This window comes from Rana temporaria, chromosome 3, assembly GCF_905171775.1.
Source record: "Rana temporaria chromosome 3, aRanTem1.1, whole genome shotgun sequence".
In the NCBI taxonomy this organism is placed as follows: domain Eukaryota; kingdom Metazoa; phylum Chordata; class Amphibia; order Anura; family Ranidae; genus Rana; species Rana temporaria.
In genome coordinates, this window is record NC_053491.1 from 119262355 (window position 1) to 119289533 (window position 27179).

At 43.1% G+C, this 27179-nt stretch overlaps 1 protein-coding gene across 7 annotated transcripts in view; it reads left to right on the plus strand.

Annotated features, from left to right (window-relative positions):
• The window catches only part of LOC120931668 (collagen alpha-1(VII) chain-like), a 495674-nt gene that overhangs the window by 324948 nt on the left and 143547 nt on the right, over window positions 1–27179 (plus strand). For all 7 annotated transcript variants that reach the window (XM_040343324.1, XM_040343325.1, XM_040343318.1 and 4 more), the window contains 5 exons: window positions 8367–8402; window positions 12266–12322; window positions 17421–17492; window positions 21106–21177; window positions 22587–22622. In XM_040343324.1, coding sequence (XP_040199258.1) covers window positions 8367–8402; window positions 12266–12322; window positions 17421–17492; window positions 21106–21177; window positions 22587–22622 — 273 coding nt within the window. The remainder of the gene's footprint in view (window positions 1–8366; window positions 8403–12265; window positions 12323–17420; window positions 17493–21105; window positions 21178–22586; window positions 22623–27179) is intronic.

Consider the following 27179-nt stretch of genomic DNA (forward strand, 5'->3'; position numbering starts at 1 on the left):
AGTCTGGCTGTGTAATTATTAAATACTTGTTGTTGTTACTATACATTTTTGCCCATGCAGAGTGGGTTAAACATGTTGTACTTTTAAATCAGATTTAAAACTTGCTATGCTTTTTACACAAGGAGTGAGCCCTTTAAAGGGGTTTTAAAAGTAAAACATTTTTCCCCTAAATAGCTTCCTTTACCTTAGTGCAGTCCTCCTTCACTTACCTCATCCTTCGATTTTTCTTTTAAATGTCCTTATTTCTTCTGAGAAATCCTCACTTCCTGTTCTTCTGTCTGTAACTCCACACAGTAATGCAAGGCTTTCTTTCTGGTGTGGAGTGTCATGCTCGCCCCCTCCCTTGAGGGGGCAAGCAGGAGAGTCAGGACAATCTCTACGTTGCAGATAGAGAAAGAAGCTGTGCGTTAGTTGGCGTCCTGACTCTCCTGCTCGCCCCCTTAAGGGAGGGGGCGAGCATGACACTCCACACCAGGGAGAAAGCCTCGCATTACTGTGTGGAGTTACAGACAGAAGAACAGAAAGTGAGGATTTCTTAGAAGAAATAAGGACATTTAAAAGCAAAATCGAAGGATGAGGTAAGTGAAGGAGGACTGCACTAAGGTAAAGGAAGCTATTTAAGGGATTTTTTTTTTACCTTTACAACCCCTTTAAGCATCCATATAGCCAAAACATTTTTTCAGTTTTGGATTGAGTAGGGAGGCCTTTGTCAAGCTTTTATTGCTATCTGTATCCCTGCTAGGTATATTCCCCTCTCTATTTGTCCTGGTGATCATTGTCACCAGGACAGAAAGGGATGGGAAATCCAAAATGTTATAGTTGCCACCAGAGCAATATGTGGAAGTGAGTATTCCCCTGGGAACACTTACTATGTTAACACTTGTTTAAGAGGGGAGTTCCCCCCACTTTATAGACATTCCCTCTCATTTTCTGTTGTGACTAAAGGCCCCCACACACAATCTGACTTTTTGACAACAAACTTCAAAATTACCAGGTTTTTCAGAAAATTCGACCGCGTGTACGCTCCATCAGACAAACTTTTTCGATTTTCAACCGACAAATGTTCGCTCTGCAAACAGACAATATTTTCGGTAACAAAAGTCCAATGGTGCAAAGTCCGATCGTGTGTTACAGAAATCCATCAGACTTAAAGCGGAGGTTCACCCTCAAAATGAACTTTCCAGCATCCTTAAAGCGGAAGTAAACCCATCAATTTAACAGTTTGAAAAAGCAGTTACATTCCTGGCATGCCGGAAATGCTAACTGTCACATTGGTTGTGCTCTCAACCAAACTGTCAAACCATCCAATGGCTGGTGTCATAACTGATCACATGTGCAGCATCATGGCAGTTGAAGATTAAACAGAGGCCAAGACGCGCCTTAGCAGCCGTCAATCAACTCCTCTTCGCTTAGAAACGCCCATTCCCCGCAGGATTCCCCGCTCGGAGCCGGAAAACAAGGGCTCATATAACGATAAGTACAAGTAAAAAAAAAAAAAACCCAGCATACTGCAGATGTTAGCAGTATGCTACAGCTAATGTCAAAAAGTGGATTTTTGGGTGAACCTCCGCTTTAAGTCCTAAGTACAAACATGCATGCTCAGAACCATTGCAAAAGATCTACCAGCAATAGCAGAAGTTGCCCAAAGGATGGCACTAAAGAGCAGAAAAAACACGTAGTATGTCAAGTACATCACTGGATTCATGTTTGTTGGCTGAAAAAGTCCTGCCGTGTGTATGCGTGCCAACTCCCTGTGAACAAAAATCCACGGAAAAGTTTGTTTGAAGTCCGATCGTGTGTATGAGGCTTAAGAAGCAAACACAAATCTCCCACAGACAACAATAACATTTACAGGGGTTTTAAACCCTCCTTACTAAATCCAAATACATTTTTTTTGGCTATAGATATACTTTTAAAAAAAGCTTACCTAAATACTTTTTAAAGTGTATTTTCACTTTTGCAGCCAGACTGGGATAACACCTACTTTATTTTTGTTACATGGCCCCATTCCCATAACTTACTTACGGTACCTTTTTAAGTTCTATTCCAGACCCTCTATCAAGGAAAAAATCCTACATTGTTTATTATGGGGCTCGGCATCTGTGTTTTACATAATTAACCCTGTCTGTAGTGTGCAGGCAGACCTTCATTTTATTAATCTGGATCTGTTGTATAAGATCTTAATTATCAGTTGTAACTAGATTTAAACACTGCCTGTCCTAACAGAGGGTTAACTTTTTAGAGGCTAGGCTTCTTGCACTGTATGTTAATGAGGACAGACTTAGGCAGCCCATAGATGTTTTGATTTTCTTTGCTTTCACCATGGTTAGAAGGAAAGAAAATCACTCAATTCCCCCATCAACAGAGCCTTAACACCGGGCAGAATACAACGATTACTGCTAGCGGCTATAGCCGCAGGTAGTAATTGCATGCAGAAAAAACAGACAGGTTGGTGGTACCCAAGTCAATCCATCTATTAGCCTGCCCATACAGTACATGGTTTGAATCTCGGCCGGTCCCTGCTGAACCAGCCGAATTGCAATTAAATTTCTATGTATGGCCACCTTTAGGACAGACTGACTTTGACATTTAAAAAAAAAAACTTGCAGTAGGTCATGACATCTTCTCCTAAGAAACATCTAAAATGTAGGGAATACTGTATGTAATAAACATTCAATTAAGCAAGCTGTGTGAATGTAAATACATAACAAACATATAGCAGGGTTTTCTCAAAGGTGACTGTAAAGTGGAAAAACATTTTAAAGCCTAGTACAATAGGGCCAAATGTCCGGCGGAAATAGAAACCGGCCGACATACTGCCCGCGTGTACTGCAGCCGATCCGACAGAAGCCAGCCGTCCGGTCAGCTTCTGTTGATGGGGCATGACCGAAGAAGGTCTATCGATCGGCTGACTGGAATGTTCTGGAAGGCCCTCTCTCTGTCAGAACACAATAGCACAGCAGCTGAAATCGATGTAAGAACAACATAAGGTTAGTACAGCGGCTCCTCCAGAGCTGTCAGTTTTTTTTCATTCCATCCTGCTTGGTTGAATAAAAAAAATTACTAGTGTGAACTATAGGCTTAAGCTTAAAAAAAAAACTGACAGCTCCGGTCGGAGACGCTGTACCAACACTCGGACGTTAGTAAAGCGATCTACCCCGCAGAGCTGTTGTGTTCTGACAGGAGGGTGGCTCCTAGCCCCCATTGGCTGAGAGCGCTGATTGGGAGCCAGTCGGCTGCTAGTTTTCCAGCATGCTCGTCCAACAGACCCAGCCAAACAGCCAGCTTCTGTTGGACCAGCTGACTAATAATGCTGCGTACACACAGTCAGAATTTCCGACAAGAAAAGTTGGAAGAGCGCTTTTGGTCGGAAATTCCGACCGTGTGTAGGCTCCATCGGACTTTTTCTGTCGGAATTTCCGACAACAAAAATTTAAGAGCTGTCTCTCAATTTTTCAGACGGGAAAAGTTCTTGTCGGGAAAATCCGATCGCTTAAATGCAATTCCGACATGCAAACAAACGCGCATGCTCGGAAGCATTGAACGTAATTTTTCTCGGCTCGTCGTAGTGTTGTACATCACCGTATTCTTGACGGTCGGAATTTTGTGTGACCATGTATATGCAACACAAGTTTGAGCCAACTATCCAGACGAAAAAAAAAAATTCTTGTCAGAATTTCCGATCGTATTTACGCGGCATTACACACGGGGCGGATGTTGACTGTTTTTTATTAAGCCGGCCAATGTCTCCCGACATTCGGCCCATGTGTACTAGGCATTAAGGCAGTTTGTTGGAGAAGAAAGGAAAGTGTTAATGGAGATTTAAGAAGTACCATTCTTTTTTAATTCTAATTAGTCCCAGATTGTTACTTGAATAAGACTTTGGAGCTTCTCTGCTTTTGAATTACACTTATTTTTCTGCGGGCTTACATTGGGTTTCACTTTGGTTTGTTGTCCCCAATTACCTGCCTTAAGGGGATTATCAAGCATTATCCTATGACTTTAATAGATGCAACTGTGTCTGTTTCTTCCTTCCTACAATTTAGAGAAGAGATTAGGGCAGAACAGAAAAGAATAGATAAATGTCATTCTCGCAAAGCTTTATTCAGATAACACTTGCATTTTCAAATCCCTCTAATATGGTTGCCACAGACATGTTTAGTTATTTGCTTTAATTGTACAGATGCATGTAGAACAATATAGAACTGTGTGCGGTTAAAAAAAAATACATATAAAGAAATTATGGATCATACATACTGATATATTTTACAATATCCTACACTAAACTTAACTTAAAGAAGTCTGGAGTCACATTTAGTGGAATATGTACTGTCCAAAAGCAAGCTGTATGTGATACCAAAGCCACCACCTGAAAACATTTAGCTGTGCTATATAATTTTCTTGAATTATTGTCCAGTAATTATTTAAAATTCATCCAATTGTGTCTAAACCAAAGTTTATTTACATACATCTGGCTCTGTCACAATCACCATTTTCATACCTCTCTTGTGAGTGTCCATTAAGCTGCTGCTCTGCATGTGTATATATATACAGTGGTGCAAAAAAGTATTTAGTCAGCCACCAATTGTAGAAGTTCTCCCACTTAAAAAGATGAGAGAGGCCTGTAATTGTCATCATAGGTATACCTCAACTATGAGAGACAAAATGTGGAAACAAATCCAGACAATTACATTGTCTGATTTTGAAAGAATTTATTTGCAATTTATGGTGGAAAATAAGTATTTGGTCTCCTTTACAAACAAGCAAGCTTTCTGGCTCTCACAGACCTGTATCTTCTTCTTTAAGAGGCTCCTCTGTCCTCCGCTCATTACCTGTATTGATGGTACCTGTTTGAACTTGTTATCAGTATAAAAGACACCTGTCCACAACCTCAAACAATCACACTCCAAACTCCACTATAGTGAAGACCAAAGAGCTGTTGAAGGACACCAGAAACAAAATTGTAGACCTGCACCAGGCTGGGAAGACTGATAGCCAGATTCAGTAAGAGTTAGGTCGGCATATCAGTAGATACGCCAACCTAACTCAGAATCTGCGCCAACCTATGTTTAAGTGTATTCTCAAACAGAGATACGCTTAAACATATCTAAGATACGACGGCTTGCGCCATCCTATCTTATGTTGCAATATTGAGGCTGGCCGCTAGGTGGCGCTTCCATTGCGGTCGGCGTAGAATATGTAAATCAGTAGATACGCCTATTCACGAACCTACGCCCGGCCGCCGTAGTACATTTACGCCGTTTACGTAACGCATTACAGGCCTAAAGTTATTCCATCAAATAGATGGAATAGTAATGTTAAGTATGGCCGCCGTTCCCGCGTCGAAATTCGAAATTTTTACGTCGTTTGCGTAAGTCGTCCGTGAATAGGGATTTACGTTGTTTATGCCCACGTCGAAATCAATAGGCCCGTGCGGCGGACGTAGCCGCAATGCACACTGGGAAATGTAGGCGCCCGGCGCATGCGCAGTTTAAAAAGAACGTCAATCACGTCGGGTCAAAGCATATTAACATAAAACACTCCCCCTCAGCCGAATTTGAATTAGGCGTGCTTGCGCCCGCCGCATTTACGCTATGCCGCCCTAAGTTAGGAGGCAAGTACTTTGAGAATACAGTACTTGCCTCTCTGACTTAATGCGGCGTAGTGTAAACACGCTAGGCTACGCCGCCTTATAGTTGCGCGCCCCTACCTGAATCTACCTATGAATCTGCAATAGGCAAGCAGCTTGGTGTGAACAAATCGACTGTGGGAGCAATAATTAGAAAATGGAAGACATACAAGACCACTGATAATCTCCCTCGATCTGGGGCTCCACACAAGACCTCACCCCGTGGGGTCAAAATGATCACAAGAACGGTGAGCAAAAATCCCAGAACCACACGGGGGACCTAAAGAATAACCTGCAGAGAGCTGGAACCAACGTAACAAAGGTTACCATCAGTAACACACTATGTCACCAGGGACTCAGATCCTGCAGTGCCAGACGTTTCCCCCTGCTTAAGCCGGTAAGTCCGGCCTGTCTGAGGTTTGCTAGAGAGCATTTGGATGATCCAGAAGAGGATTGGGAGAATGTCACATGGTCAGATGAAACCATAGTAGAACTGTTTGGTAGAAACACAATTCATCATGTTTGGAGGAGAGAGAATGCTGAGTTGCAACCAAAGAACATCATACCTACTGTGAAGCATGGGGGTGGCAACATCATGCTTTGGGCTGTTTCTCTGCAAAGGGAACAGGTCGACTGATCCGTGTACATGAAAGAATTAATGGGGCCATGTATCGTGAAATTTTGAGTGCAAACCTCCTCCCATTAGCAAGGGCATTGAAGATGAAACGTGGCTGGGTGTTTCAGCATGACAATGATCACAAGGAGTGGCTTCGTAAGAAGCATTTCAAGGTCCTGGAGTGGCCTAGACTGTCTCCAGATCTCAACCCCATAGAAAACCTTTGGAGGGAGTTGAAAGTCAGTGTTGCCCAGCGACAGCCCCAAAACATTACTGCTCTATTATTTTCCAGCATAGACTTAACCCTTTTAGGCATGGTGTTTACCAGAGCTTCAAGGGTTGCAACTGGAGTCCTCTTCCACTCCTCCATGACAACATCACTGAGCTGGTGGATGTTAGAGACCTTGCGCTCCTCCACCTTCCTTTTGAGGATGCCCCACAGATGCGCAGTAGGGATTAGGTCAGGAAACATGCTTGGCCAGTCTATTATTTTTTCCCTCAGCTTTTTTTAGCAAGGCAGTGGTTGTCTATCATAATGGAATACTGCCCTCCGAAGAGAGACTCTGCTCTGCTTCAGTATGTCACAGAATATGTTGGCATTCATGGTTCCCTCAATGAACTGTAGCTCCCCAGTGCCGGCAGCACTCATGCAGCCCCAGACCATGACACTCCCACCACCATGCTTGACTGTAGGCAAGATACACTTTTCTTTGTACACCTCACCTGGTTGCTGCCACACTCTCTTGACACCATCTGAACCAAATACGTTTATCTTGGTCTCATCAGACCACAGACATGGTTTCTTGTGCATCATCTTTAGAAGAGGCTTCCTTCTGGGACAACAGCCATACAGACCAATTTGATGCAGTGTGCAGCGTATGGTCTGAGCACTGACAGGCTGACCCCCCCTTCAACCTCTGCAGCAATGCTGGCAGCACTCATATGTCTATTTCCCAAAGACGTACTCTGGATATGACACTGAGCATGTGCACTCAATGTCTTTGGTCAACCACTGCGAGGACTGTTCTAAGTGGAACCTGGACGGGTGAGCTGTCTATCAATTTCCTCGGGTACAGGGGGCAGGGCTGTGTGTATCTCTGAATCATCCATCCGGCTTTCTCCTCTCTCTTGCCCTCCACGAGCACTGGGAGAAGGACTCCCATACAACCCGCCGGCGGTGCTCGCCCTCCCCTCACTCCCAGGCAGCCCATGCTCTCCAGCTCTCAAAATCCACTTGCAAAATGCGAGCAGGCGAGTGGAATTTTGCATAATATACTATTATTATACTATTATAATATCTATATTTTTAAGGGGCTGCACGTTGGGAGGTTAAAAACCTTAATAGAAAGAAAAATTGTAATGAATCGCGCACCCTACTATTTAATAGAGCATAAACATCATAAAGTGCAAAATAGTGCAGTCATGAACGTTCACTTAGTGGCTTATTTACCATAAGTGAAAGTGCAATTTAAATTTTGTTATCCACTGGAGATTGGGTGGCAACTCCATGTACATTTCTTTATGAGCACTTTCGAGTATATTTCATGTGATGATCATATATATATTTGCACGTTCACTTAGTGCCGGTTCACACAGGGGCGACCTATCAGGTGACTTAGGTGCTTGACAAGTCATGTCCCATGCATTGCAATGGAACCGTTCTAATAGAAGTGACTCAAGGCTCTTGTCCTAATTTGGGGCGACTTTGGATCGGCTTACATTGACTTCTATACAGAAATAGTTTTGCAAGTCGTTCTGAAGTCACGCTGTACGGGGTGACTTCAAAGTTGGATGACTTTGAAGCCGCCCCTGTGTAAACCGACACTTATGATAAATAATTTGCTAGGGACATCTAGTAGACATTCATGACTTTGCACTATTTTTCACTTTATGATGTTAATACTGTGCTAAATAGTGGGGTGCACGGTTCATCACAATTTTATATATATATATATATATATATATATATATATATATATATATATATATATATATATATATATATATATTTACAGTATGTTCAATATATATATATGCATTATTGGCACCTCACAGGCTGTGGTATGGTGTGATTTTTTTTTTAGCATAGAATGTTAACTATGTTTCCTTTTTTTTTCGTAGGGTGATCGAGGAGTGACTGGTTACAAGGGAGAAAAGGTAAAAGGCCAAAATATTTGTTTTGTATTTAGGTCTTTTGGCATAACCTAATCAAGCAAAAAAGTGTTAACAGACTAGGTATCTAAACAGTTCTTACTGTCTTAACAGTAAGAACAATTCATTATTATATCAAGCAGAACCAGGATAAGGTCATCCAGCACCCAGAGCAACGATGCCAAGTTGCCCCTCGTTCATGCTGTGCTGTGTCTAAATTTTAAAAGTTTGCAACAATTTGTGAGGTAGGACTGTGTTGGGTGGCACACCAAATGTGGTAGGACTATGTTGGGTGGCTATTCCAACGCACAAAACAAAACAGGTTATAGCGCACACATGCAAAAATGACATTTATCCTGCAATATAGTGCTAAGCCCATTTACTGTGACAAAGTACCCCGCAGTAAGTGGGCTTAGCACTATATGACCATATAGTGTGACCAAACCCCCATTTTTTTTAATATGTTTAGGTGTTTTTAACTAGCCTTGCAGGATAAATGTCATTTTTGTATGTGTGCGCTATAATCTGTTTTGTACTGTCTTTAGTCTTATAGCAGCACCATCTTTTTTAGGGTGTGCTCCCAAGTATGTTTTTGTTTGTTTGCTATTCCAACGCAGACCCACAAGACCAGGCAAAATGCCTTATCTCCTGTTTTTTGTTTTATTTTTTTAGCACAGTGCTAGGCAATCCACTGCCTCACATCGTGCTGCAGCCAATAGAACTAAATGAAATTTCATTGTGTGAGCAGTGTGATGCACTGCAATTGGTACATTGGCACTGCTTGTCATCCCAACGCACACCAGCTGCTGCGTTCTAATGTAGTTGTTGGTGTGAAGGTACCCTAAAGTTCCTGTCTTTATAGTTTCATTGTTTTTACATTTATGAATGGATTTTTGGTTGTTAGCAAATCCATTCATAGTTCTGATCTCTGAAGTGAGTACAGTGGTCAGTCACCATTGTCCTCACTTCATCTTTACACATCTGATGAATGGCTTTATTTACCTTCAAACCCATTCATACATAATCAATGGATGTGAAGGTATTTAAAGCCAAATACCTTCAGAGGCTGCTGTCAGTTCTGGACAGCACTGGGTCAGGGCCAATCCTGGGCAGGTACATCGTGCCCAGGCGCCACAAGCTGAGGGTAGCGGGGGGTGCTTTGTTACCTGCGGGCCCACACCTCTCACACTAATCCACTGACAGGCTCCGAGTGAGACCGAGCCTGTCAGCTCCTGCAGGGATTCCCCCCTCTCCTCCTCACACTGCCGTGTGTGCGAGCGCCGCTCTCAGAGCCCGGCCGCCTGCTCTGTTCCCTCCCCTGCTCCGGCTGCTATTGGACCCGCTGATCGTTGACAGGAGAGGCAGACCACTGTTCTGTCAGAGCGGAAGATGGAGATCTTGTGTTTGCTAAGCAGCAACACAGGTCTCTCTCTTCCTCTAATTAAGCCATCCCAGTTATGAGCACCCTTTAATCGCCCCTGATGTTAACCCCTTCACGGCCGGTGTCATTAGTAAGTGAGAGTGCATTTTTTAGCACTGATAACTGTATTAGTGTCACTGTTCCCCAAAAAGTCTCCCTTAATGTCCAATTTGTCCGCCGCAATGTTGTATGCCCACTAAAAATGGCTGATCGCCACCATTACTAGTAAATATAAAAATGCATAAAAATATCCCATAGTTTGTAGACGGGATAACTTTTGGGCAAACCAATCAATATACATTGCTTGGGATTTTTTTTTACCAAAAAACATGTAGCAAAATACATATTGGCTTAAAATGATGAAGAAATTAGATTTTCAATTTTTTTTTTATTGGATATGTTTAATAGCAGAAAGTAATACATTTTTATTTTTATTTTTTTTCAAAATTGTCTGTCTTTTTTTGTTTATAGTGCAAAACATAAAAACTACAGAGGTAATCAAATGTGTAAAAATAAAATTAAAAATATATAAAATATCCAAAAATTCCGGTAAATCATTCTCCAAATACTTGTGGAAAGTTCATGAATATAAATCAAAAACGTGAATAAAAGTTGAAAATGTTCACAGTGCAAACAAAGTTCTCATGCAATAAATATAAAGTGCAGCCGTGAATCTCTGTGTGATATAATTTCCAGTATCCAATAACGTGCAGAATATTCCACCACCCACAAATATTCCTAAATGTGCAGGTGCTCCAATCCAGGTGACCCCATTTCCCCCAGCCTCTCACCTTGGCTGGCTTGCAATCAAGCCTCTTTAATCCCACAGCAGCAGAAGCAACTCCTTAACAGCAATAAGCACCTTAAACGCGGGGTAATGGCTCTCAATAGGAAAATGAGAAAAAAGGGGCTCCATAGTGTGATAACGTTCCAATAATGTTTATTATAAATATATCAATACACTTACAATTAAGACGATATACAAGCACATATAACCATTCCACAATAACAACGGCACTTCCGCTCTCGGCCTCAAGTGGAAATTATATCACCCCTGGCTCTCCTCCCTGACCTTCCTTATGTGTTACGTGGCTGTTCACGCCAATTAATCATAGGGTTGATCAAATACCACCAAAGGAAAGCTCTATTTGTGGGAAAAAGGGCATACATTTTGTTTAGGTACAGCGTTGCATGAACGCGCAATTGTCAGTTTAAGCAATGCAGTGCCGTATCACAAAAAATGGCATGGTCATGAAGGGGGTGAAACCTTCCGAGGCTAAAGTGGTTAATGAACCAAGTGATGCTGCTGTTTGTTGCCAAAAAAGTGGACCCATGAATTGTCCTTCGCCTCCCAGCCATATATAAATATAAAACAGTTTTAAAAAGCCACATGTATGAGAGGTGTAGTCGTTGCCATAGAAACATTTGTAAAGGGGAGGGGTTAGTAAGATGACCAGACCCATACGGGGGCACCAGAAGTATATCTGCACCCAGGCTACTGTGACCCTGGGTACAGTGCTGCTGGCTTCTATATACACTTGCATTGACAGATCTGAATTTTAAAGGGTTTGCTTACCAGCCCCCAACCTGAAATTTCTGCTGCCAGTGTGGAGAGGAGTTGACTGGGGGGGTATAGGATAACAAAAGAAATATGCAGATGGGGGCAGGTGAACAAACCCAGAAAAGCCATGAGCTGTTAGTGCATCTGTATGCAGAAGCTGGCAGCTGTATATACAGTATACAGGACCACTGCACTAATAGGAGAGGAGCAGTGGTCCACCTCCTCCCGGCTGTACACTTCTGCACTCGTCTGTGCGGGCTGTGTTCTCCTCCTTTATGATAGTGCAGGTCCTGTATCCCCGTGAACACCACTTCCAGCTTCTGAAAACAGGAGCGCTTGCAGGAATGAGGGGGAGGGGGGGCAGCAGGTCTCTTTTTTTCTCTCCTCGCCACTCCTAGCACTGTGCCGACAGGAGTATTGATGCCGCTGTCACTACTCCTGTCAGCCTTGAAACAGAAGGAAGGTGCCTCCATCATTACAGTAAACCATTGTGCCAAGGGCAACCGGATCTCCTGCCCACCCCTTGTCCTGGCCCTGATGTCAAGGGTTTAAGAACCACAACATTTCTGATGGCAGCATAGATATAAATATAGATATTGATACTGTCATTTGTTTGCTGGTAAACATTAAGTCCAGCTTACTAATTCCATATTACATGGCACAGTCCTGGAGTTATTCACAAAGATAATTGTGAATACTGTTGAACACTGCTATCTTTAACTGAATTATAAATACTCAAAACATAATATGTACTTTATTTATCTAAATGCTTTGTTCATATGAGAAAGAGAGAGAGAGAGAGAGAGAGAGAGGGAAAGACAGAGATAATTACACGAGTGCGATGACATCTTTAATGGCATACTAACTTGTGTGTCTCTGTTTATTTAGGGTGACCCGATGACAATATTTGGAACTCCAGGCTACAAAGGAAGTAAAGGAGAGCTGGTTAGTAACTTTAACTCTAACATTTATCAATCACAGTTAAATATTGCAAGCAAAGTGATCAGTTCAAACATTTATGTATTGTACATTTTAATTTGTTTTTAGTACATCTGCACCATGGAGATTCTACATTATTGAATATTTCTCCATCACTGTGTAAAACGAATGAACAAAATGCATGTTGTAGAAAATTCACAGAGATGTCTATTTAAAATGACATCATCCCACCTTTCTCCATTTATTGAAAATGTGGAATGCAGGGATAAAGGAAGTTGAAATGAAAGTAGGCAAAGTAGACTTTTATTGTCTATTGAGAGAGGCAGGGTTGTAGTAATTCCTGGATATGTGGTTTATGTGTAGCTGATTTCAGAAGGTTGACACTGGCAAACAGAAAAAAACTGCCTCATAAAATTTCACCCCTAACCATCCAGCCTCCGTTTTTTTGCTAATGTCCTAGCTTTGGATTCTTTCTTTTCTGCTCTGCTGAGGAAAAATGTATCCCTTATTTATTTTGCTTCTTCTCCACCAATGTGTTTTATGTTCAGTCAATTACTCCATGGTTCTGCTTGAACTACTGTAGCTATCCAGATCGGCTAATCTTTAGCAGAGCCTTGTCGGTTGTACTTGGACCCCCTGGAATATAGACTGTGGGTCTACTACAGCTTCTACTTCATGTTTGCCTTTATTTTCTGTACCCTTGTGTACATAATCCCGAATTATTTATACTTATCTCCCATGGAACTTTTGTTCTCTTAGGTTGTCTAAACCACATATTTGGGTATATTCCCCCTTTTTTACTATGCCATCCTTGATATCACTCTTTGTGGTTCCTAAATCTTCTGAGGCCTGTCTTTCTCAAAGAGACTTGTTGACCTTCATGGTTATTCGACATCTTCTTCCAACTGTTTTTCCTGAATAAGAATTCCATTATGTTGCGCTTTCTGGGTGGAAATGTTTCCTTTTACTTTATCTTAGACAAATTTTTCTACTAGATGTATCAATTTCTCATATCCTTGGGTCTGATTCTAACACAGTTTCTTTCCCGAGTCAGAGGGGAATCTCTACATTAGTCCAGCTTTTTAGGCTGAATCTCACTACAATTTCATTAGACTTCTTTCCTAAACATATTGGCCCAGATTCAGGTAGAGCCGCGTAATATTTGCGTGGGCAAAGGGCAACGATTTTTGCTCTGCGCCCACGCAAATATTTCGATTTGCCCGCGATTCACGTAGCAGTAGCTCCGTAAATTGCGCGGGCGCTATGCTAATTTGCCCTGCGTAAGGGCGCCTAATGTAAATGATCCCGCCGGGGGCGGGAATCATTTAAATTAGGCGCGCTCCCGCGCCGAGCGAACAGCGCATGCTCCGTCGGGAAACTTTCCCGACGTGCATTGCGGCAAATGACGTCGCAAGGACGTCATTTGCTTCTAAGTGAACGTGAATGGCGTCCAGCGCCATTCACGAATCACTTACGTAAACGACGTGAAATTCAAATTTCAGGAGCGGGAAGGGCGGCTATACTTTAGCATTGGCTGCCCCTACTATGAGAAGGGGCAGCCTTACGCTAAAGCCGCCGTACGGAAACTCCGTACCTGGCGTTTGCGCTGGGCCCGGGCAAGTTTTGTGAATCGGTGATAGTATGCTATTTGCATACTATACGCCGATCACAATGGCCGCGCCCCCTAGCGGCCAACGCAAGAATGCAGCCTAAGATATGAAGGCATAAGGAGGCTTATGCCTGTCATATCCTAGGCTGCAGTCCGCGTAGCGATGTTCCTGAATCAGGGGCATTCGCTACGCGGGAGCAAAACAGCTATTGCGCCGCGCAACCTATGTTTGCGCGGGCGCAATAGCTTCTTGAATCTGGGCCATTGAATTCTTCACCTGTCACTGCCAAGGTCTACTCGCTTACACTGTTAGCATTAGGTGTTTCATAGTATGCAGCAAACTATTTGGACATGCACTCTTCTCCCTCGGTTTCTAAACTAGAACTTTTCATCATTATATACGGAAGGTTATTTTCCATGCATTTTTGTATTTATTTTTTATAAGGAGATATCCAGCTTGTTGATTCTGTACTTCCCAAAAGGTCAAAGGTATACCACTTTGCTACCTGACTAAAGAGTTTAGCGCAGCCTATTTTTCTGGCACTCGACTCCCTCCCCCATCAGCAGAGCAGCATAGGGAAGTGTCAGTGAGACAGTAATACATTCCAATTTCAGAAATCCCCACACCGCACCTGCACTGAGGAGGAGGCACTGTGCTCCCACACATTGTAAAAGATGGGATACATTGTTTGGTTCTCTATTTTGTTATTCAGCGCACTGAAAATCACACCCAACTTTCGCTGTGCCACACTTTTTCTCAGCTGCGGGGGCCCAATTTATAATCCTGCACACAGGCCCACGGCTTTCAGAAAATGCCCCGGACCTGAGCTCATTATTACGCATCCATTCCAGATGCTTGTATGTGACATTACATACAAGCACGTGGGCTGGATGTGAGAGGTGGATCAGCAGGATGAGTGTGCCAGGACAGGTAGATGTGTATCATCTCTGCTTCCTTTCACCACTCTGTATCTAGCACATGTCATAGATGAGAAGAGGGTACAGCGGGGAAGCAGATGACCAGGAGGGTACATCGGTCGGAAAAATGAACAGGAGGGGTTCAGAGGTGGGACAGAGGAGCAGGAGGGTACAGCGATGGGAGGTACAGTGGTAGAAGAGATCAGAAGGCAGTTCAGCAGTGGGACAGAAGAGCAGGGGGGTTACAGTGGTGGAACGGATGAGCAGGGGGGTTCAGTGTTGGGGCAGATGAGAAGGGGGTTCAGTGGTGGGACAGAAAACCAGGGGGGTAGAGCAGTAGGGCAGATGTGAAAGGAGGTGTATTGGTGGGACAGATGAGCAGGGGGTTACAGGGGGTTACAGTGATGGGGCAGGAGTGCAGGGGGCACAGAGGTGAGACAGCAGGGCAGGAGGTACATTGGTGGGGCAGATGAGAGAGCGGGTTACAGTGGTACAACCAGGGGTTTATTCAGGTTTTGTGCTGCCCTAGGCCCGACTAAACTCGTGCACCCCCTAATTTAAATATGACCCACCCCTTCCTGTCAAGGCCACACCCCTTGCGGTTTAAAGTGGAGGTTCACCCAAAAAAATTATTTTTAACATTACATTCAGCCATGTTGTCCTAATGACAATCGGCTGTTTTTTTTTGTTTTTTTTTCCGTATCTACCGTATTTTCACCGCCGCTTCCGGGAATGTCTTCTGCGGGACTGGGTGTTTCTATCTGATTGGCTGGCTTTCGACGGTCGCATACTACACGTCATGAGTTGCCGAAAGAAGCCGAACGTCGCTGTGCGCAGGCGCCGTATAGAGCCGCACCAAGATTCGGCTTCTTTCGGCAACTCGTGATGCGCTGTATGCGACGGTCGGATGCCTGTCAATCAGATAGGAACGCCCAGTCCCGCAGAAGACATACGCGGAAGCGGCGGTGAAATACGGTATGTACAGGGGGAAAAAAACAGCCGATTGTCAAACTGGAAGCAGCGCGGCCAATTTATGGGGGCGCTAAACTAATTTGTGTAACAGTGTAGCGCAAGCCGGCGGGGACACTGTCCGTGCTGCCCCACTGCAAAGTGCTGCCCTAGGCCTGGGCCTTGTTGGCCTAGGCCAGGATACAGCATTGGGTACAAATTATATTTTACAAGAAAAATGTGTCAACTTATGCAGTTTAAAGCTGTCACACAATTGAACTGTTAATAGTAATACTTCAGCAGAAAAATACTTCTTGCATTATACCATTTTAAAGGAAAGGTGTTTGTTTCTTTATGTTCAGAAGTGTACAAGGAACTGACAGTGGAGACAAACGTAAAAGACAAACTTTCGAATATTTAGATGAGGAGTACCTTTTAGAAAATCTGAGCACATGCAGGAAAATCCATGGATCTAATCTAATATATGTCAATTGTTTTGCTTGCAAAACAGTTATGTGTCAGGATCAAGAGTGGCCTGCATCACTTCTTTCAGATGCAGCATGCCCTCTTGTATCATGTATCATGCTCTGAATGGTAAAGAGCAAGATACATTTTAGCAGTGATAACGCTGATGACTCTGAGGCCGGGTACACACGGTCGGACAAAACCGATGAGAATGGACCGAGGTTCAGTTTCATCAGTCCAAACCGACCGTGTGTATAGCCCATCGGTCTGTTTTTCTTCGGTTCAAAATTTTAAAACATGCTTTAAAATCGAACCGATGGACCGCTGCCCGATCGGTCCAAACTGATGGTTAGTACAGAAAGCATCGGTTCAAAACCCGCACATGCTCAGAATCAAATCGACGCATGCTTTGAAGCATTGAACTTCTTTTTATTCAGCACGTCGTGTGTTTGACGGCACCGTGTTCTTACCAGATCGGTTTTTGGAACGATGGTGTGTACGCACATCAGACCATCAGGCCACTTCATCGGTGAACCTAAGGAAATGACCCGTCGGACCATTCTCATCGGTTTGGAACGACCGTGTGTACGCGGCCTGAGCCTTAGTGTGCATAGTGACACAGCCGTATGCGGCGGCTGAGGGTGGAAACACTGCAGTGTATTTACAGCAGGCTCTTCAGAGGAAAAAGCTCTAAGGAACCCCATAATCACCAGAAACAACAAGATTTGCTAAGTGCAATTTTGTGCTTTTTTCAAGATTTTTCAAATGTGGCTACATTTCCATTGTAGCCAACTATGTTTTGAAAAGTTGTCAAGTGACTTGGCTGGTTCACACCAGAAGCGGTCCAGTGCATTTTTATTCTGCATAAAAAATTCAAGAGCAGTGTTTAACATGTATTCCAATTCCCCTAGTTCACACCAGTGCCGTGCATTCCAGTGCAGTCAGAACATATTGCATTTCTTCTGTATGGAGCACATCTGGAACTTGCATAAAAAATGCACAGGAACACATCAGTCCTCAATTGTCCTTAACTGAGATGAAGCAAAACAAGAGGGGAAAAAACACACTGGAATGCATGAAAAATGCGCATGTAGAAACACATCCAGAATGCAAAAATTGTAGTGTGAAGCGGCCACTAGTAATCAAAAGTTTCTCTTAACATAGGGTGACAGAGGCCACCCTGGCTTTGATGGAGATAAAGGAGAAAAGGGAGAAGATGGACCACCTGGAGAAAAAGTGAGTGCCCTCCAACCATATTACTGGTTAACTAAAAAGGAATATAGGCATAAAAAAAAGCCTGTATAAGCAGTGCTTATTAAGCTTCATGTGCATGATGTCTTAAATCGAGAGGCAGCGCCATGAAAAAAGAAAATTATGCAATTGAAAATGGAAGGAGGGATGCGCAGGATTAACACCTTAGGTTCCACAGCGAGTATAACAAGCCTGCTTTATTGCATATGCAAACTGATTTTACTGTTGTGGGTTTAGTAACACTTTAAGCATTGAAAAAAAATCAATGCTCCTAGCTTAAAGCGGAGTTCCACCCTATTTTACAACTTCTTTGCATTCGTTTTTACACTGCCCCTTTAAATACATTTGGGATGTTTTATTTTTGTCTTTTAAAAACTCACGTTTTTATCTGTGAGTCTCTTATTCCCCCGCCGCGGCGGAATGGCCCCCCCCCCCGCCGCATCCAGCGCTGCTATGCCTCCTGGGATATGTGTCTCTTCAATCCCAGGAGGCTGGGCTGAACATCGCAGCCGTGGATGAACATCTCGGGGGGCGGGAGGGAGGGAGGGCAGTGCCGCCCATAGAGGTGGTGTCCTTCCTCTTCTCCCTCTCCAACTCCTCCCCCGTCCTAGCTCCTCCACCCGTCCTAGCACCGCCCCCGTCCTAGCTCCGCCCCCGTCCTAGCTCCTCCACCCGTCCGTCACCGCCGCCCCCGTCCTCCTCCCTCCACCACCCGCCCACCTGCCATCTGTCTCCGGTGCACGGAGATACAGATCATCAGGCAGAGAGAGCGAGTCTCTGTCTGATAGATCTGTATGTGAGAGCACCGAGCATAGTACAGCCCCGCCTCCCTGTACAGCCCCGCCTCCCTGTACAGCCCCGCCTCCCTGTACATTGCAACAGAGCTCTCTGTACTGTGTGTTACAATTCTAGTGCAGGGAGGCGGGGCTGTACTATGATCACTGTACTCACATACAGATCTACACAGACCGAGATGTGCTCTGTATGCCTGATCATCTGTACCTCTCCCCACTCTGCACATAATGTCACCGCACCGTCACCGCACCGTCACCGCACTGTCACCGCACCGTCACCGCACTGTCACCGCACTGTCACCGCACTGTCACCGCACTGTCACCGCACTAACATCACCGCACCGTCACCGCACTGTCACCGCACTAACATCACCGCACCGTCACCGCACTGTCACCGCACTGTCACCGCACTAACATCACCGCACTGTCACCGCACTAACATCACCGCACCGTCACCTCACTGTCACCGCACTGTCACCGCACCGTCACCGCACCGTCACCGCACCGTCACCGCACCGTCACCGCACTGTCACCGCACTGTCACCGCACTGTCACCGCACTAACATCACCGCACCGTCACCGCACTGTCACTGCACCGTCACCGCACCAACATCACCGCACCGTCACCGCACTGTCACCGCACTAACATCACCGCACTGTCACCGCACCGTCACCGCACTGTCACCGCACCGTCACCGCACTGTCACCGCACTAACATCACCGCACCGTCACCGCACCGTCACCGCACTGTCACCGCACTAACATCACCGCACTGTCACCGCACTAACATCACCGCACTGTCACCGCACTAACATCACCGCACTGTCACCGCACCGTCACCGCACTGTCACCGCACCGTCACCGCACTGTCACCGCACTGTCACCGCACTGTCACCGCACCGTCACCGCACCGTCACCGCACTGTCACCGCACTGTCACCGCACCGTCACCGCACCGTCACCGCACCGTCACCGCACTGTCACCGCACTAACATCACCGCACCGTCACCGCACTGTCACCGCACTGTCACCGCACTAACATCACCGCACTGTCACCGCACTAACATCACCGCACCGTCACCGCACTGTCACCGCACTGTCACCGCACTAACATCACCGCACTGTCACCGCACTAACATCACCGCACTGTCACCGCACTAACATCACCGCACTGTCACCGCACTAACATCACCGCACTGTCACCGCACTAACATCACCGCACTGTCACCGCACTAACATCACCGCACTGTCACCGCACTAACATCACTGCACTGTCACCGCACTAACATCACAGCACTAACATCACAGCACTAACATCACAGCACTAACATCACAGCACTAACATCACAGCACTAACATCACAGCACTAACATCACCGCACTGTCACCGCACTGTCACCGCACTGTCACCGCACTGTCACCGCACTAACATCACCGCACTGTCACCGCACTAACATCACCGCACTGTCACCGCACTAACATCACTGCACTGTCACAGCACTAACATCACAGCACTAACATCACAGCACTAACATCACAGCACTAACATCACCGCACTAACATCACCGCACTAACATCACCGCACTAACATCACCGCACTAACATCACAGCACTAATGTCACCGCACTAACATCACCACCGCACTAACATCACCGCACTAACGTCACCGCACTAATGTCACCGCACTAACATCACCGCACTAACATCACCGCACTAACATCACCGCACTAACATCACCGCACTAACATCACCGCACTAACATCGCAGCACTAACATCGCAGCACTAACATCGCAGCACTAACATCGCAGCACTAACATCGCAGCACTAACATCGCAGCACTAACATCACCGCACTAACATCGCAGCACTAACATCGCAGCACTAACATCGCAGCACTAACATCACCGCACTAACATCACCGCACTAACAAAATGAATTTATTGACAGTGCACATGTCTGGTATATGTATACACACCACATATATAACAAGAGATATATATCATCTTGTTATGTAGATATATCTGCACAGGAACTAATTATTTATTATATTTACTGGTTCCTGGAAGGAGGGGGGGGAGAGGAGGGGAGGAGAGGGGGGGGAGAGGAGGGGAGGAGAGGTTTGCATAGATAAGGGGCGGTAACTTCCTCTGACACTCCCGTTGCTATTGAAAACTGATCTGAAACCATTACACTGCTTGTACAACACTGAGCATGTGCGAGGCTGAAATCCAGGAAGTCATACAGTCTGGCTTCATGATGCCCACACTTAAGATGGCCCCAGTCAATTTCTATTTTATAAAGTGTCTAAATGCTGTAACAACCTAACAAAACGGACCTTAGTTTACAGACTAACTGTAGTAGAATACATTCAGCTTGTGTATTACAGGGGTATTTATATTTAAAAAGTTTTTTTTTTTCAATTTGTGGCCGGAACTCCGCTTTAATGGAATTAAAAAAAAAAAAAAAGTTATTTTTTTCCATTCATACTTGTTGCCCAAGGCATTTCAGAGCTCCATTCTGTATTTAATTTTAATTTTTTTTTAAAAACTTCTTGCCATAAAGTGGACATTTTTTACCAACAGATTTTGCTCTCATTGATTGTAATAGAGTTGGGTTTGGCCTTCGAACTTCTTTGAAGTGTCCCAAATTCTGCTCAAACCAAAAACAGAGCAATCTGGCTCATCCTTACTTGCCAGGATTGTGGTAATATACATGTGTTATTTAAACAACAGTGTTCATTTTATTTATTGATCATTTTCTCATGAGTTAAAATAATTTTGATTCTATTATTTTCATTGATTTTCAGGGCGTGAAAGGTGAAGCAGGCTCCAAAGGATCTATGGGACTATTTGGAGCACGTGGCCCTGTAGGACAAAAGGTAGAGAACTTTTTTTACACAATGGGCATAAAATAATAAGGCTGCCATTTGTATTGTTATATCAATGAATAAGAAACAAAGACCACCAAACAAGCAAAAAATATATGTCACTCAACATAATTGTTATACACATTTAAAAAAGCTTAAATTTACCAAGATGGAAGCATTATTCAAACTCCATTAATTATATCATCTCATGGTAATTTTCTCCTAATATATTTTGTTTATAGATAAAGATTTTGCTTAGATGTCTTATTGTTATTTCAGGAAATAGACATTTAACATTTACAAAGCTTTATAAAGAGTGTAGTTAAAACAGATCATCCATCCCAGTAAATTGAACCCATGAAGCAAAAACTTAATCTTTATAAATTGACTTTCACAGTCTAAACAAAATCAAACAAATAACACATGTGCACATATAACATATGTGCAATATATTAAACTGATCAAAGCAGTAATGACCTCAGTGATTAAACAATTTACAGAGAGCAAGGTTCCCCCTTGTGGGATTTTAAAGGCCCTAGTGGTGATATACTAATAGCTGTCCTATGGACAGATTCTTCCACATGAGCTGTGGATCTCTGCAGCTCCTCCATAGTTACCATGGGCCTATTGGCTGCTTCTCTGATTAATGCTGTGTGAGATGTTCAAAGCTTGGGATATTTTTTTAGAACCTAAACCTGCTTTAAACGTATCTACAACTTTATCCCTGACCTGTCTGATGTGTTCCTTGGCCTTCATGATGCTGTTTGTTCACTAAGGTTCTCTAACAAACCTCTGAGAGATTCACAGAACAGTTGTACAGCTGTATTTATACTGAGATTAAATTACACACAGGTGAACTTTATTTAGTAATTAGGTGACTTCTGAAGGCAATTTGTTACACAAAATTTTAGTTAGGGGTATCAGAGTAAAGGGGCTGAATACAAATGCACGCCACACTTTTAAGATATTATTTGTAAAAAAATAGTGCATGGATGGACAGTGACTGGCACTGTTGGTCAGTTGGAATTTAAGGAGCCAGATTAGTGTCTGTAGTGCCATATAGTATAAAGGCAAAGCCCTTATAACCCGAAAGAAACAGGAATGTCCTCTATTGCTCACAATCTGACTGCACCTTTAGATGTGGATACTTTAAGACCAGTTATATGAGACAAAGGGGTGACACCATCAGTTGTGTCATTAGGTTATGCAGTTTCCCATGCATTTACATCCTACTATCTGGCACTATTTTTGTGATTACAATTGGGTTGAATAAAATTGATGTTTTAAGCCCAGTGGGTCTTGGTGGGTGGGTCGGTGTACCCCCATTCATGTTACTCTATATCCAGTGATGTAACAGGACAGAACAGAATGACCCCCTCATGACCCACTGCTGACTTTTATTATCTTCTTTCTTGCAACAGGGTGAACCTGGGGAACCTGGACTTCTTGGAGATGCAGTACGTAAACAAATTACTCATATCTAAGGTTTTAGTCATAAATCAATTTAGCACAGCTAAACAGACATTTTCTTTGTTGTCAATAGGTAATGTACTCTGCTTATGATTATGAAGTTCATGTGTCAGCATGTGGCAACCTTGTGACACCAATGACAATGATAGAAAATGTTATTGAATTATTGTTGAAATATTTGATTTAAAATAATATTTTGCTATTACCAACAGATTCATCATTCATCTGTATTTTCACTGGTCAGGCTTCCTTACATACAAATGCTGAAATATATAGCCTAATTTACTAAAGGAGTTCAGAATGCTCAGATAATACATACATACATACAATTATATATTTATTATATTCAGCCAGCGGGTTGAAAAAAAATTACTAGATTTCCTTATCCGCATACTCAGTGGGGGGCAGGAACTTGACTGGCCTGCACAGTCCTGACCTCAACCCAATAGAACACCTTTGGGATGAATTAGAGCGGAAACTGCAAGCCAGGTCTTCTTGTCCACATCAGTGCCTGACCTCACAAATGTACTTCCAGGAGAATGGTCAAACATTCCCATAGACACACTCCTAAACCTTGTGGAAAGCCTTCCCAGATTAGTTGAAGCTGTTATAGCTGCAAAGGGTGGGCCAAGTCAATGTTGAACCCTACAGACTAAAACTGGGATGCCATTAAACTTTTGAAGTTCATGTAAAGGTAGGCATCCCAATACATTTGTTAATATATATATATATATATATATATATATATATATATATATATATATATATATATATATATATATATATATTGAGTCTTTATCCTGTCACCATAAAACATTACAAATTACTAAGTAAAAAAAGTTGTCTCTTTATGCGTAACTGCACTTTCTGCACTCACATCAACTGCATCCAAATCAGACACATAGCGATCACTTGATCAACAATATGAATATGACCAGTTCTGGAATCCAGGAGAAATTCATTAACAGATAATTAGTAACACTCCAAACAACTTTATCAAATGTGCCACTTTATTATCCTTCTTGGTACAAGATGCCCAGTATTATAATAAAGTAGTTGTAAAGGCAGAAGGTTTTTCATCTTAACCTCCCTGGCGGTATGATTCTTTCAGAAAAAACATGCTGAAAGCGGTACCATTATTTGCAAGGAAATTTGGCGTTTTATATTGTAGGTCTGTCATTTTTAGAAATAACTCACTTAAATCTGACCAAACAAGATTCTAATAGGCATCCCGGGTATGACATTTTTTTAAAAACAAAATTATAAATTATAATATAATAAATAATTATAAATAATTATAACAAATAATAATATAATTATAATAAAAATTATTCAATAATGTAATCAAATCAAAATCACTGAAATTTGCTCAGTTGCAGAATTGTTGCTGTCATTATTTATTTATTTTTATGACGAATTTCCCCACAAATCGCTATCGCACAATTCTGCAAGTGATTATAATTTATTATCACTGTTTTTTAGCTGATCTAAAACTATTTTTGACATAAAGGGACACTTTTGGTTGCTATGGACAATCTACAGTTTGCAGGGAGAAAGAAAAGGTTTTATTATATAAAATGACATGCATGACACAGGACAGACCACTAGGGACAAGGGGTGTGTGTTTTTTTTACATACAGTACTGTAATCTATAAGATTACAGTATACTGTATGTAATGTGTTTGTTTACTTTTTTGAATTTGGCGCCGTTCTCCGTCCCCGTGCATCGTAACGTCGCAGGGAACGGAGATCGGCGTCACACGGAGGCACTGTGTGAATCGAGCGAGGTCCCGCTCGCTCACACAGCGCGGTGGCATCGCTGGATCCAGGGACAAGGTAAGTAAACCATGCCTGTGGATCTAGCGAGGCAAGCCCGAGTCTGACTCGGGGTTACCGCTCGCAGCAGGAAAATCTAACCCAGAGTCAGACTCGGGAATACCGCCAGGCAGGTTAATTCATTCTATGCTTTAAAGAGGAAGTAAACCCAGATGGGTTTTACTTCCTCTTTATTCCATGGCAAAGTAAAAGCATAATGGGCTAGTATGCATTGCATACTAGCCCATTATGTGGCACTTACCTGCAAACAAAGCCCCCGATGTCCCCACTGGTGGCTGCACCCATCTTCGCCCCTCTTCCTTCTGAGGCCTGCAGACTCCAGCTCGGAGTCGCGTGACTTCACTCCTGTGAATGCATTGGGAGCCCCCAGTCATGGTATTTGCTAGTGGAGAAACTACACTTCTTCACAGCTCATGAGGTCGGTGCAAGGGTATATGGTAAATATCTCCTAAACGGTGCAGGTTTAGGAGATATTTACAGTAGTTTCAGGTATGCCTTATTATAGGCTTACCTGTAGGTAAAAGTGGTGTAACTAGGTTTACAACCACATTAACCACTTCAGCCCCCTTAATGACCAGGCCATGTTTTGCGATACGACACTGTGTTGCTTTAACTGACAATTGCATGTGCAAAGTTGTACCCAAACAAAATTGTCATTCTTATTTTCCCACAAATAGAGCTTTCTTTTGGTGGTATTTGCCCATCCCTGCGTTTTTGTTTTTGTTTTTGCACTATAAACAAAAAAAGAGTGACAATTTTGAAAAACAAATAAATACTTTTTGCTATAATAAATATCCCAGAAAACATTGAAAAACAAGTTTCTTCATTAGTTAAGGCCGATATGTATTCTTCTACATATGTTTGGTAAAAAAAAATCCCAATAAGCGTATATTGATTGGTTTGCTATAAAATCGGGTATAGATTTATGGCATTTTATTTTTACTAGTAATGGCAGTGATTTTTTAAATTTATTTTGGGCCATTGACATTTATACAGCATTCAACAGCTATAAAAATGCACTAATTACTGTATAAATATCACTGTCGTGGAAGGGGTTAACACTTTTATGTGTATTCCCTCGTTAGTCTTTCTAAATGTGGGGTGATGGGACTGACTGGGGAAGGAGACATATCGCTGTTCACAATTACTACAAACAGCAGATCTCTCTCTTCTCCCCTGTCTGGCTCTTGTGTCCACGATCGCGGGTGGCCAGCGGCAAACGCGTCCGCTGTCCACACGCATCGGGTCTACCGCTGTACAGCCAGGAGTAGCAAAGAGGGACTCTGTGCAAAACCAACTACATAGAGGAGGTAAGTATAACATTGTTGTTTATAAAAAAAAATAAAAAAATGTACTTTACAATCACTTTATGCTATGAATGTGTTGCGTTCAAATGAAAAAAAAAAAAAACTTCAAACCACCAAACTCTCATATACAAGTATCAATAAAGCATTACTCCCATGTGTTACACAAGTAAAATAAAATCCTTATATCAGAGATCCTAATCTTAGTTGTATCCAATGTGGATGTAATTAGAAATGTATCCAAATTAATAAATCAATCCTTCTGTGTCACAGTTCAAAAGTATTTTCATATACAATGGAACCTTGGATTATGAGCATAATCTGTTTCAGGAGAATGCTTGTAATCCAAAGCACTCGTGGGTGGAGCTCCACTTATTTTAAAATGCTAATGAAATTATTAAATAAAGCCTTTCTGTTTTTGCTTCTCTATGCAAATCAGGCAGATCATGGTGGATGGGAGTAGCCAGCAGGGTGCTGTGTATAGCTTCTTAAAAGCATTATAGCGCCCTGCCTAATAACTCCTGATGCAAGCAATGGGCTGTTTTTTGAGAAGTTATGCCAATATCAAAAAGCCTTATTGGGTGGATGTTATTCTGGAGGAGGGGAAGTTCTAGGCAAACTGCATTTGCTTACAGACTGCTAGTTAATGTCCAAATGTGATGGTGAGCCTCTATGACCGAAGGAACTAAACTCCAATGAATGAGAGGGGCAGGCCAGGGCCAGTAAGGCCGAGGAGGAAAGAACCAAAAGGTGTAAGTATTTCTATATAGTAGCCTTTTGCTTCATGGTAGTTACTGTTTATGCAGCCATTAACTTCAATTTAGGTTAGCGTTATGTCAGAAAATTGAGGATATATTGTGGGAACTAGCTGATCTGGCAGGTGCCTCAAATTGGAAGATTGTATCCCATATAATTAGGAAAAAACGTATTTAAACCCTAGCCGACCGCTACATGACTATATGCGTCGGCAGAATGGCGCGGCTGGGCAGCTCTGTGAGTCTGACCATGGGTCCCGCGGACTCGATGACGGCCGGGAGTCCTGCGATCGTCTCACAGAGAGGAAGAACGGGGAAATGCTAATGTAAACAAGCATTTTCCCATTCTGCCTAGTGACAGAACACTGATCACAGCTCCCTGTGATCGGGAGCGGTGATCAGTGTCATGTCACACGTAGCAACGCCCCTACACAGTTAGAACACAACCCTAGGTCACACTTAACACCTTTAGCGCCCCCTACAGGTTAACCCATTCACTGCCAGTCACATTTACACAGTAATCAGTGCATTTTTATAGCACTGATCACTGTATAAATGTGAATGTCGCAGTCATGATAAAAATCGATGATCACCGCCATGACTAGTAAAAAAAAAAAAATTAATAAAAATGCCTTAAAACTATCCCCTA